Source organism: Kryptolebias marmoratus, linkage group LG8, assembly GCF_001649575.2.
Source record: "Kryptolebias marmoratus isolate JLee-2015 linkage group LG8, ASM164957v2, whole genome shotgun sequence".
NCBI classification, from domain to species: domain Eukaryota; kingdom Metazoa; phylum Chordata; class Actinopteri; order Cyprinodontiformes; family Rivulidae; genus Kryptolebias; species Kryptolebias marmoratus.
The window spans coordinates 10,286,613-10,300,765 of NC_051437.1; the positions used below are offsets into that span (position 1 = coordinate 10,286,613).

General features: G+C 38.6%; 1 protein-coding gene across 3 annotated transcripts in view; it reads left to right on the forward strand.

The window, feature by feature from the left end:
- The window catches only part of LOC108232021 (synaptotagmin-2), a 78,209-nt gene that overhangs the window by 57,103 nt on the left and 6,953 nt on the right, over positions 1 to 14,153 (forward strand). For 2 of the 3 annotated variants that reach the window (XM_017409490.3, XM_017409491.3), the window contains 7 exons: positions 1,069 to 1,284; positions 1,632 to 1,792; positions 10,859 to 10,996; positions 11,133 to 11,300; positions 11,907 to 12,074; positions 12,616 to 12,733; positions 13,049 to 13,182. In XM_017409490.3, the coding sequence (XP_017264979.1) occupies positions 1,092 to 1,284; positions 1,632 to 1,792; positions 10,859 to 10,996; positions 11,133 to 11,300; positions 11,907 to 12,074; positions 12,616 to 12,733; positions 13,049 to 13,182 (1,080 nt within the window). In that variant the 5' untranslated portion in view covers positions 1,069 to 1,091. The remainder of the gene's footprint in view (positions 1 to 1,068; positions 1,285 to 1,631; positions 1,793 to 10,858; positions 10,997 to 11,132; positions 11,301 to 11,906; positions 12,075 to 12,615; positions 12,734 to 13,048; positions 13,183 to 14,153) is intronic. The other variant, XM_017409492.3, reaches the window with a different exon arrangement.

The window sequence follows — 14,153 nt, forward strand, 5'->3', positions numbered from 1 at the left end:
ATGACTGATATCGCAGCAGAAAAGGTACTAAATATTGATAGCTAAAAGACAGAACATCACTTCAAAATTGACCAGACTATCCCTTTAATTAGCATTCATTCAAACAGCTAGATAATTGTGGCATTTGACTTAGTTTAGATGGTGGAAATTTTTCTCTTGAATGACCTCTATCCTTTGTAGCTGTTAGTTAGACTTCCTCATGAGAACTTTTTCATCTTCACATGAATCTAACTGCTGTCTACTGCAGGTAACATACTGACCACTCATATGTACTCCGTCACTGTTCAAAAAACCAAACTATCTCTTTAGGTGCACTGGGTAACAGGACCGTACTATTTATTGATTCTATAACTGTAGCAACACATTGTATTTTACACTCTTGAGTGAAGAGAGGAGCTGAGATTTAATCGGATCACCACCTGGTGTTGAGTTGAATCAGGCAGCACAGGAGGATGTTGGACTGCCTTTCTGCACCTAGACATTTTGTTTGGATTTCCTAAAGTGTTCAGATGCACTTGTTAAAAAGGTTCTCTGTCATTTTAAGTGAGGAAAGGCGCAGTGTTTTCAAGTGGACCCTGTTGTGTAACCCTAATACTGAGGCAGCTGAACAAAACTGCCTTTGTAAGTTTGTGGATGCTTGTTGCTGTGGCAACACCTCAACTCGGTGGTAGACAACTGGGGTGAAGGGGCCATCAAGCTGAAGAGGGATTTCTACCAATCGTTTTTAGACTGGGGCTAGCAGACGGAGCAGGGCAGAAGCAAAAGTCTTACATTTTTTGTTTGATGTGATCCACATGATATGCCAGGAAGTATGATGACTTACAGGACACAAACCTTAATCATTCATTTTTTTTAACAAACCATGACTGATACTATGCCACAATAGTTGTATTGTCAAGTCTTTTCTTAAATCAGCGTTGGTTATCTTCATGTCTGAAAAAAAAAACCTCTACAATTTACACACTTACACAAGTTATTTGAAACTGTCAATTCTGTCCTTGAAAACATGGTGGTGTTTTGGTACACAAGTCTAAGTCTTTGTGTTTCCTGACTCTTTGTTTGTTTCAGAAACTGTGCGTATTGCCTAAGTGATGAAGTTTAACTTGTTCAAGCACCAGACGACGCCCATGGTTGCTGCTAAGCCGATGGGGGCCAGCGAGTTGAGTGTCACTCCGGCCCCTGTCGCGTTAGTCTCTGCTGAGAACACCACCGAACCAGCCAACAAGAACGATGCCTTCGACGAGATCAAAAACAAGTTCCTAAATGAAATCGACAAGATACCACGTGAGTGCAAGGCAGAACCCCAAACTGTTTTGATCAGCCGTCTCTTATTGATGTGACTCCGAAGAATTATTTTGGAATTAGATTTTCTCTTTTGCTGCCGGCATCATCAGCCCCCATTATGTCTTTATTCAGTATTGATCACTGGATGCTCTTTCTAAGAACGGAGAAATCTAATTACCCTTCAGCCTAATTGCTAACCTACCACCTCTCACTAAATATATGTGGCACTGGACGTGACAAGAAGCAGGCTAAATGATTGTTTGATCAAACACTGAAGTATTTGCCTTTTACTTTTTTTTCTGAGAGTGGATGAGCCATCTTTGTCCTGGTTTGTGTGTTCTCCTCAGTGCCGTCCTGGGCCATCATTGCCATTGCGGTGGTCGCAGCTTTACTGATTCTAACGTGTTGCTTCTGCATCATCAAGAAATGCTGTTGCAAGAAGAAGAAGAACAAGAAGGGCAAGAAGGGGAAGGGTGACATGGGAATGAAGAACTTGAAAGGAGGAGAGGTATGATTCACTGTGCGAGGCTATGTCAAAGCTGTGAAAGCCTACGGTGCATAAAAGCAAACCACATTTAACGTTGACCTGTTCATTAATGTCCTCAAGTTTTATGTGACGCTCAAGCTAAACTAGGAGTCATGCATTTCACTGAGCTAATTTATTGCATTTTAGTTCATCGGCCTGGAAAACGCCTAAAGTGATAACTCGGGTCTTTTGAAGTGGGGCTCTGTGAAAGGGAAATGAGCACTTAGTATCTTACTTTTCGCAGATAGAGCTTTGTTCAATCACATTTTAGAGAAAGAGATCAATTCTGACCGGATTAAGAGCTAACGGATAATCTGAGCGAGACTAAGACCAAAGTTGATTGCTAGCATCTTAAAACAACTCCAATTTCAAAAATGTGTTAGCAGGTTATGAACACTTTATTTTACAGGCATTTACACTACTGTTAATTTAGCATTTCACTGCTAGTTTATCAAAAAATATTATAATATTCCTGCTGGAAGGGCCGCAGGCTGCTCTGGAAGTGCTACAGCTAGCTGCTGCTGATACTGTTAGCACAAGTAACCACAGAATTCTATGTAATTAACAGTGCAATGCAAAACTGATGGTGACGTAAAGGTTTATAAAATAGCGTTTGCAACAACTTCAATTAAATTTGTAAAACTAGAATTATTTTAAGCAATCTGGTTTGACTGGCTTCCTGAGCTATCAGCTCGTCCAGTGGGTCTAAAATCAAAGTTTCTACAAAACTGAGTTTGTTCAAAGAGAAAATGTTAATCTTTCCAGAGAACCCCACTTTAAAGTTATTTTAAAAATGTGTTTGATTGCTTATTAGAAGCTAGCAAAGGTTGTGTGTTGGTATGATGTCTTTCTAATCCAGTCAAGAGTAATTTTTCCACAGGTGTTAATCACATTCTATATCCACCGTAATTATTGTTTATTTGATTTTATTTGTTCTATTTTTGTGATTTAATGTATTCGTCATGAGTGTTATTGTTGCTCTTTCTGTCACTTGTGCTTTGGGGTTTGACAGAGAAATGACCTTTCTATTCACTCCTTTTTAATGATTGCTTTTCTTGCTGCCATAAAAGAGAAATTGCCTAAAACATATAGAATGCACAAAGATGTGGCCTTAGTTCCATAAAGTTTTTTTTAAATTTTTATACACCTAAATTATGATTTGGCAAGAGCAGTAAAAACACACCCAAAAGTAAATTATTTTAAAACTCAACGGTCATGCTGCACAAGTTGCAGTTGTGCTCATGAGGAGGCTTCTCCGTCTGTCGTTTTCCTCACCCCCCACAGTGCAGCCTACTGCATTTGCTGTGATTACCCTTCCTTTGGTGTCTGCTGTGAGTTCAATCTCTTCCTTTGTCTCTGCTCTCCTCCTTCCTGCTTTGTGTCTTATGTGTGCTCCGTGTATCTTGACTGTGGTGGACTTCTCTGTCTACGGTAGGTCTGACAGCACGCGGCACCCCCTCTCTAGCCGCTCTGTGTAAGCGCAGACCAGGGCAGGGCAGTGGGCAGCCATGGAAGGGGTGGTGGGGGGTGCTGGGCTATGCTGGGAGGGGTTTGGATTGCAGTGATGATGATGATGATGATGACAATGAATGTTATGGCTTCTTTAGTTTTTTTATTATTATTTTTGCAAGCTTAGGTGCTGCAGGTGCTTGAGGACTCGATGGGAGCAATTAAGCTGCTTCGCAAAAACCACTAAACTGATATGCTGCACCAACTGCTATGTCTTGAATATACAGAGATTGCAATTCTTTTTTGTGTGAAACAACCCCCCCCGCCCCCCTCCAAAAAAAAAAAAAAATTTGTTTAAATGTCTATGGTTTGAAATGAACATGAAACTCATCCTATGGTTGAGCCTTTGAATGTTGAGTGCACTGAGCAACTCACTAGAAATCACTAACATGCATGTGCAAGGGGTAAGCTGGATATTTGTCAAACAGTAGCTGAAATTTTACAGAACTGAGAGCTTAGAGTGCATTTCCACCAGAACAAGCATCAATTCTGGAGCAACAACCAAAATACTGATGTCTTCCTAACTATTCTTTTGGAGATTGACTCGGGTATAAAATTCACACACCGTTTTCTGGTTGTGCAAACGTGCTCCCTGTTCCATACCAGATTAAGCTGTCTGTATCTCTTGACAAAGACCAGCATATGCCCTTGCAGTAGGTACCATTGAATGGCCACAACTTGACTTGAGAGTAACTTTCCTGGATGACCCATGCTGCTGACAGAAGAGGTGACAGTCATTGATGCCCTTTTCTCTCCCTGAAGCTCTTAGGTCTCACTGTAGAGACATGTTGGACCCGAATGTTTGCCTAAACTCATCAAAAGACCTGATTTAACTTGGTCCGCTATCAGCTGTCTCTTTGACAGACCTTGTTTTGCTAAAAACAAACATTTAACTCACCAAAGTTGACCAAAGGGCATTCATTCAGACCAACTATATCTTTATTTTTGAGCCCCGCAGGACGTTTTAGAAAAGCTGGAAACCTTCAGTTTAGCATGACCCCTCTATGGATGTGCACATTTCACTTTTATGTAGAGAAATTTTTGGGCCTAACAAAAATTTGTCACACCTTTGAGGTTTTGAGCAAAACATCTAGAACATGTACCTCTTTTCAGATATCATATGGTAATCCCATTTCCATTTGCCATCAGAAAGAAAACTTAGATCCTGCATTGTGTGGCCTGGCATGCTTGAATGAAAAGCATTTAGCACAACAAAGCTAAAGAATCAGTTTATTTTCTTTAAAAAGTATGCTCTATGACAACGCGTGTGAGAGTGAAAGAGCGGGTGTTTGAGCATGCAAGAGTGTCTGTATTTAATCAAATGTGTGTTTGTGCGTGTGCGGAGGTGTTTGTGTCCTGTTCCTTTTTCAGCTCATCAGTGGGTAGCAGGACCTTCCAGCCATACAAAGATATTTTCTAATACAAAGGCATGGGACCATAGGTCATACTAAGATTTTATCCAGGCTTCAAAAGAAGTTTAATTAAACTAGATTTCTTTTACCCTGTTGGTATCAAGTGCTACTACAGAGCTACAGAGTTACAGGAGTCGGGACAGATTACAATGTTGCTGTTCTTTTTCTTTTGGCTGACCCCTTCTCTGCAGGGGTCGCCACAGATGCAGGACAGATTTGGCAATAGTTTTACACCGGATGCCCTCATGGCACAAGATTACGAGACCGCTGCCCTAACCAACGATCTACAGCAGCCCCTCAGAACAGAATGCAATATAGGCATTAAATAGCTTTAACAATCAGTTTAAAAACAATCATGAAAGTTTAGTATTTTAGAAAGAAATGAGTTATTGCTTAACTTGAACTTAACCTGCGAGTAGGACAACTTACTAGAGATGTCCCAATCAAGAACTTATTTTTGTTCCTGTTACTGATTAGAGTCATTTATGGTGAGTCTTAACATAATCAATCAATCAATCAATCAATCAATCAATCAATCAATCAATCAATCAATCAATCAATCAATCAATCAATCAATCAATTATTCCAGACACAATAATGGTCCATAGTAAAAGAGCAATACAATTAAATAAAAGAAAGTAAAAGAAAATAAAAAGGTATTGTTTACTGAGTCACGAATAAGTGGTGACGCCAGTGACTCCATAATCCCGAGGTAAATCTTGTTGTACTCAGTGCAGGGTTTACTAAAATTGCAATAATGCCATTGCATGATACAGATAGTCTACACATACATCTGCACATAATGTTTCTAAGCACAGAAGGACATGTGGGTACAGCAACATTTACAAACATATGACTGGCACTACTCCATCTAGAGAGTTTGGGTAGCATCATTGTGTGCCACATAAAGTTTCTGCATATTGCTTTTTTTGTATTGTCGCCACAAATGAGCAGTGTACATTGGAGAACAAAAGGCCTTAAAAAGAGCTATTTTTGCATAAAGAGATCATACAAAATTTTCTAATCAGCACGTTAGCCTGTGCCTACATCATGCAATACTGCCTATAAATGTCACAATCATCCGACAAGTCATCAGTTATATAATGCCCTAAGTATTTTAAGTATAATAAGTATAAAAATACTTGTGTTACTTTGCTTTATTTTTAACAGCACAGACTTGCAGATTGCACATGTACATTAAAGTTACTAAAATCAATGCCATCATGTGCTTGACACCTCAGTAAAACTTCTTTTCATGTTGTTCCTCAGATTGTTTTTTTTATTATCAACAAAGAAACAAACAGGACGAGAAACTTTTCTTACATTTCAGGTAGCGTCTTGTCAGTAATGTGTGTAGCATCAGGAATGTAGATGTACTGTGGTTTAGCAATGGATTGATCATCCAGAGCAATAAATTCAGTCACTGGTTATGCAGTTATTTTTGCTCTATTGCTGTTCTGTCTCTTCTCTTCGGAGTTTCCTCTAAAGTGTGTTGCTTAGCTGTGTTAGCTTTAAGAGTTAGCTGAGTGAGCTCTTTGTACTCAGCTGAGTGTTTGGATTTTAAATGTCAAATGAAATTGGTGGTATTGAATGTAGCTGTAGTGTAAATATTGCAAGTAGCTTCTGAACTGCTCTCATTTACTATTTTAAAGTACTTCCATATCACAGACTTGTTGTCACGTTACATCACGTTTTATGTAATACAATGCAGTTGATGGAAAACCATAGACAGTAAATTAACAACAGAGGTCAGGAGTGAAGTGTGGTCAGCTACTCTGATCCGTATCAATGAACTCAAGTGCAAGCAGCAAACAATTTGTACAACAGATGGTAAATGATCTGCATTTGTAGCACATTTTTTAAACGTAGCTAATTTCAGCTAAGTGTCTTACATAAACCAAATTCCCTGTTTGCACTCGTCTAGATATGTTTAAAGACAAATATTTTCTTATGTATTTGCACCTCTCGTCCATCTAGAAACAGCGTTTTTTTTTTAAAAAAAACAACCAAGAAAAATCTATTTTAATGCTTTCTGAAATGGAAATATTAATAGTAGTAGTAGTAATAATACTAGTAGTTCATTGAGAACAGGAAATGGGGCTTTAAAAAAAGATGTAGCAGCCTATTTTGTGCTATTTTGAGCTCGCTATCAGTTTGTGCTGAAGAAACACAGGCATATATAAAGCTGTTTTTACAGTTTTTTCTTAGGTTGTCTCACTTTATCCTGATCCTTTTGCTGTGAAACTTTGATCATGCTGAAATGGCAATAAACTAGTTTAGATAGAATCTTTAACCAAGCTTAGCATGTTCTTTCTGTAGTTTTATACTGGATGTAATTAATAAATAATATGGACCTTTTCACAACCTTATAGCATGAGATGGTATTTCAGTGTTTTTGTTGGAATGTGTGTACCGAGAAAAATATACAAACTGAGAACAAAATATCAGTAAAAAAATATGCAGCATAGTGCAGACAATGGCCATGACTGCACATTTTTATATCTTCTTTAAGTGATTTATTGTATATACATGAAAATTCTGATACTTACTTCTTAGAAAATGGAACAAGGAGTAGAAAAATGTCTGGAAACACTAATTATTTTTTTCTAGTTCATTTTCTATTTTTTTAGATTTTTTCAAAACTAGAAAATCCTAAAAGCAAATTTCATATTCGACAGCTGAAAGACTTTTCTTTTACTTTGAAAGATTTGCTCTAAATATGTCACGATTAATTGCGTTCAAATTAAACTGTGAAATTACAACTCAGTTTCTTAGTAAGTACTCTCAGCTTTTATTGAAAAACAAAACAAAACAAAACCCTACGTGTAATAGATGAAAAGGAAAAAAAAAGGGAAACATGGACCAGAACTGTGCCTAGGATGGTTTTCTTAAACCTTAAACCACAGGATTTGTATCCATCAGTTCTTGTCCCCAAACCATGTGATCATTTTCATACAATAATTCCAAAGGTTTTTGCACTTAATCACAAGCTTGGATGCTAAAACAGTCAAAATATTATCCATGTCTGCTGGTAACAACAGAAGAAGGTAGCCAGTTATAAAACCTATCTTGCTTTGTCTTAAAGCCTTTTAACTTTATTTGTTGCCTCCATCTTTGTGGTCAAACTTTATTTGTACTAAAGGCAGAACCTGCAGTTTATTTTTTCAATGCTTGTTGTCATCTGCAGAAAACGTTAGGACCATGTGCTCCAGAGATTAATTCAGTTCACATGGATGGCACCCATGGGGTTCCAGTCCCAATGAAAATTTGATTGTAATTGATTGTACCAAAATCAAAAATGATTTTCCCCTCTCTGCTTGAATTTTAACGTCATGATTAAGACTCTATTGGACCTAAGCTTTTCATCTTGTTTTTGTGTCACACTAATTTCAAATATCCAGAATTATTTTGCTACAAGTGTGGCACCAATAAATTCAGTCAGTCAGTTTCTGTATCTGTTTAATTCAGGGTCACAAGTGGCTGGCCGCCAATCCATCACAGGGCCAACACAGAGACACAAGATGAACAACTATGCTTACACAAAGTCACTGCTAAGGTCAAGCTTAGAGTTGTCATTTGGCCCAAAACTCGTGTTCTTGGGCTGTAGGAGAAAAATAGAACCCACACATGCATGTGGAAAACATGCAAACTCTGCATAAAAAGGCCATGACAATATTCAAACTAAATACCTTCTTGCTGTGAGGCAAGCGTTCTAATCACCCACACCAACATGCAGACTTCCAGACTGAACATGCTGAATTCATTCACTGGTGTGTGTTTGTAGTAGAAAGAGTAAGTAGAATCCATACATATATCAAAACAAATGGCTTGTGGGTAGTGGTGTGAGCTGGTGAAAGAGAAATTCATTGTTTTAAATCATAATCAAGGCTTAAATATGTTGTACATCAACCACAGAAACAAAAAGTATGTATATTATTAAAAACATGTATATTATATATTTAATGGATAAAAATGTGGTAAAGTTAAAACATACTGCAGTATAAACATGATGTATGTATGTTACTTTGCCGTTGCGTAACCACCCCAGTCTTTTTTGGTGTGGCATTTTGTTGTTATGCGACAGTACTTTGGCATTAATCAGCAATTTCTTGTTGTTCTTCTTCCATGAGCCTGTGGTGGTGTCTGAATGGCAGTCTTCAGTCAGCATCTAGCCTTGGTTTCAACCATCATCTTCTGAGTCATCTTCTTGCTTCTGTTCTCTGTTGTTCTTCTCTGGCACATCTCAGTCTGGCAATTTGTCTTCTCTTCTTGTCTTCAAGTAAAGTTCAAACCAAATCCCCAACAGCAACATGCACATCAGTTTATCCCAGGTCCTTGTTTGTGGAATGAATGACAATTATAACAGGTTGGTCTTATTTTTACGTCATTCAACCAGCCACATATCCTTCAACAATGCAATATGTACACAAAAACAACCTCGTAAAATGAATGATACAATAACACTGTAGAAATGCCAAGAACACAAAAGAATTTGCCACTGATACACAACTCTAACAAGATGAATAAATAAAGAAAATCAAACAATGGCAGCATCTGTTACGCATAAAGGTGCCACAAGTATGCCACAATACCAAGGCAGAGCAGACAGTGAGTTGTGTAACCTAATTGTTGAGTCAAAACTTTTAATATTTTGGTCTATAAGTGATATTTCAAAGTTGCTACATTTATGCTACACAATTTTTTGACAGGACCAATAAATCTGTGGCAGCCTGATGTTGCTTGAGATCACAATACATAAGCTAGAGTGAGATACGTTAAGAGACAATGTGATATTATTTTCTTACAGCCACGTAGCAAGATATATCATAAAACACAAGGCAGACGTAAGAGTATAACCTTGCTCGCTTGCTTATTGAATCAAAACAGCAGAAAATGTTTTTATCTTACCTACAGGAATGTAGGCCATACTGAGACATTATCCTGACTCTAAAATAAGCTTGACATAATATCCTAAAGTCTGCTCAGACACACTATATTGCCAAAAGTATTCACTCACCTCCCTTTACATGCATATGAACTGGAGTGACATCTCATTTTTAATCCATAAGGTTTAATTTGATGTTGGCCCACCCTTTGCAGCTAAAACAGCTTCAACTCTTCTGGGAAGGCTTTCCACAGGTTCAGAGGTGTTTATGGTAATTTTTGACCATTCTTCCAGAAGACTCATTTGTCAGGTCAGACACTGATGTTGGACAGAAGGCCTGGCTCACAGTTTCTGCTCTAATTCATCCTAAAGGTGTTCTGTCAGGTTGAGGTCTGGACTCTGTGCAGGCCAGTCAAGTTATTCCACATCAAACTCGCTCATTCATGTCTTTATGGACCTTGCTTTGTGCTCTGGTGCTCAGTCATGTTGGAAAAGTTTGGAGGTCTGTAGCTACTGATTCTGAAGAACATTGGCGTACTCTGTGCTCTATGCTCTCATATTAATATATCTCATCCCAATGTTTAAGACTCTTTGACCATCTCAGTATGTGTCTTTTGAGATGAGTTATAGGAGTTGTATTCATCTTTCTGTAGCTACTGCTTCACAGCATTTTTTTATTTGCTTTTTTATTTAGTTGATTTCCTTTAATAACAGTTTTACTAATCCCTAAATTTAGATAGTTATGGTAATTTCAGGCTTCATGATTACCGTTATTAAAAATGAAAAAGATTACTTCCGAAGGAATTCATAAATATTTTACTGTGTTTAATTGTAGTGTAAGGTCATTTTCTTTTCTCTTCACCCGCCTTATATTGAGCATTTTGTGGTTTTTAAGTCATTAACACAGGAACACAAAGTTCTATTGATATGATATTTTTACAACAATTATGTATTTGAGATAAAATTCCCTTCCTCTGATATAATTAGATTTAACACTCTTTCGATACTCATGAGAAACAGAAAACAGCAAATGGTGTCATCCAAGAAATAGTGAAATCAAGTCAGGTTGCAACCCTGGTCATCGATGAACAGATTGCACTTGTAACACTGGGGTAAGTGGAAGGTAGGTGATGAGACTAACCTGACTGCTCATACCTGAGGTTTCGTGTTCAGCTCAGCTGCCAGCTCAGAACCATCGTCTCACTCCTTCCTTTGGTGCATGTCCAACTTCTGTCATTGTAGAAACCACAGGATGAAGACGATGAGGAAGATGATGTGGAGCCAGGACTAACTGGAGATGAGAAAGAGGAAGAAGTGAAGGAGAAAGAAAAGCTTGGAAAGCTGCAATACTCTATCGATTATGACTTCCAAGAGAACAAGGCGAGTAAATAGTTCATTTTGTGTTTTGGCATTCCCTCTGGCCTGGTATCAGTTTGTTCACTATCCACAAAACAAAGTTTTTTGGTTGAGCGTCAAAAGTTTTTTTTTACCATCTTTTACACACATATATTTGCAGCTAACGGTGGGAATTCTGCAAGCAGCTGATCTCCTCTCTATGGACAGCGGTGGCACTTCAGACCCTTACGTCAGGGTCTATGTCCTGCCTGACAAGAAGAAAAAGTTTGACACAAAGGTTCACAAGAAAACACTAAATCCTGTCTTCAATGAGACTTTCACTTTTAAGGTAAGCTGATTCATTCATTACTAAAAAAAAACAACCAAACAAACAAAAACTGTCCACCAGGTTGTTCGACGAGTAGATATGTTCTGTTCCTCCATTTCTCCCTTGTCCTGTAGAGCTACCAGCTACTTAAATACACTGCTACTCTCTGCACTTTGACTTCTGTCCAATGGTGAGAAAAAGAAACAGACACACTGAAGGTGTCAGACAAATGAGAGTGTGATAAATAATCATATAAGCAGAGAGCCACCTCTGGTGCATCTTGTCTGCTGACACAGCTCTGTTTAATAAAAAATAAAACCAACAGCTTCACTAGTTTGTCAATGTCAAGTGGTTGTGCTGAAGCAGCAAGTTATGAAGCCAAACACGTAAACACCAATACAAAGTCCAAAATAGAGTTACTCCGATGTGGTAGGTTTTACACATAATCTGTTATAAACTGATAAAAATGTGAGCCTTGTGTGCAACTATATTTCATTTACATTACAGTGAGAACCATTGGTGTAACCATTAAATATTAAGATCCTGAGTGTAGAAGGGCAGCAGCAGCTCTGATACTATTGCTTCTCCTTAAGAATGACTAAGATGAAACTTACTGCTGTCTTACAGATACCATTCCAAGAGATGGGAGGGAAGACTCTGGTAATGTCCGTCTATGACTTTGATCGCTTCTCAAAACACGACATCATTGGAGAGATTAAGACACCAATGAACACCCTGGACTTGGCGAAGCCAATCGAGGAATGGAGAGACCTTGACAGCGCAGATCAAGAAGAGGTGACGTCTTTTCTTTCACTAAATGGACAAAATGTTTCTCATAGACATGCTGCTTTTTTAGCGTCACATAATGTACATGTACAGACAGACACTCAGTGTAACAAATGTATGTTTTCTTCCCCGCTTTTCTCAGTTTGATGAACAGACAGGGTATTACGGAGGAGTGTTACTTTTTCTTTGAGACCGAAAGCATCCTATTTCTTTCATGAACCAGTTGATATACCAAATAAGTTACATATTTGCTATGCATCGCTGCGTCCTTAGTGGCTTTGCATCTTTTTATGTGGTGCTTTCATTGTTATGCTGCACTGGAATATGAGAAACTCAGCTTAATCAATGAAACTGCCTCTCGAGAGCTACCTTGGTAATGCAAATTCTCTCTACAATTAATTCAGCCTCAAATTATTTTTTAAACCAATTTAAAAAGCAACTAGATTAGTTGTAAATAGGTCCTACAGACAAAATTACTGGCAGAAGAAATTACTCATATTGGTATTGCACAAAAAGCTCTTCTTGTAACTTTCTTCCCTCTTCCTCTCAGCCGGAGAAGCTGGGTGACATTTGTATCTCCCTACGTTACGTCCCCACTGCTGGCAAACTCACCATCTGTATTCTGGAGGCGAAGAACCTAAAGAAAATGGACGTGGGTGGACTATCAGGTGGGCTACTTTTTAGATTTGAGCACCATTTCATTGTTTCGACACTGTATCGGCGCCGAGTTCTGGGCAAAAACACTGCTGCTTGCAGAGAGATTCTAATGTGTGTGAAAGAGTGTGTGTTTGTGAGGCCATCCATCAGTTTGGTCCTGCTCTGCTCACGTGCTGACACTGCAGTGCTCACCATGAGGCGGCCCAAACTCCTACTGTCTTTAGCAGTGGCCCCATCTGTTGGTGCTTTACAGCACTGCAACCTAGATTTGCACTCCCAGTTTTTTTCTCCCGTCTCTCATAATTTTGCCCTTTCTATGTTTCCAGATCCCTACGTAAAGATTAACCTGCTGCAGAACGGAAAGAGACTGAAGAAGAAGAAGACGACAGTGAAGAAGAACACTTTGAATCCTTACTACAACGAGTCCTTCAGCTTTGAGATTCCTCTTGAGCAGATGCAGGTGAGGTAGTATTCCTATAAATCTTTAAAATGGATCAGCAGTGAAAACAGTCCCACACTAAACTATATACACGGATGCACCTGTCTGCAGAGCAAACTGCGGTTAAAACTACAAATTCATGACAACCTTTCTTGAAAAGTTTATTTCAGGCATGTGTTTCATTTGATTAATGTTTATAAAGATGAACAAAAAATGTTGACAGCATTTACTGCTGTACAAGACTCATGTTTTCTTGTATTTTCCAATCACCAGATTCCTGTCTGTTAAGTGTAACAAGGATTGCAGAGACAGTTTTCAGTCCTCTTTTGTGCTTTTGTCCTCACATTTTAGCTGACTAACAGATTTAATAATTTTGCTAAACATGTTTTGTTGCTTTTTGGACAAGAGTCAGATTACAAAATTAACACCGGTCTTAATTTCCTGGTCAAAATGAAGAGACTGCCAGCAGCCCGTCAGCTAAATATAGTTTAGATTTTCATGATTTCTCTGTGATGCTGCCAGACAATCAGGAGAGAATCCAGGAAGTCACTGCTCTCACCTGAGAAACAACTGGGAAGTGTGCCTGTTTGCCTGCTGTCTCTACACAAATTAAAGAAGCCAGATATAAAGTGTTGATGACTCACATTTAAAGATGAGGGTGCTAAAGCTGTTCATTGTTCATGAGAGTAAAATACAGTCATTTCTGCCTCTGCCCCTCAGCAATAAAAGACAGGATTCCAAAACATCTAATTGATGATTTACCATTCATAGGTTCTCAATGTGACCATGTTAAAACTCAAGCATCTAAACAAACAAACAGACAAGAATATTCAGAGAGAAATGACTAAATGAGACCGTTCCAGGCCCAAAGACTGAGCACAGGGCAGTGTGACTTGGGTTTGGATTTCATGAGCATCCTTCCAGCCCAGGCGAGCGAATAATCTTCATGGCACATTGAACCGTGTTGTAATGCTTCCTCCCTGTTCTCGCAG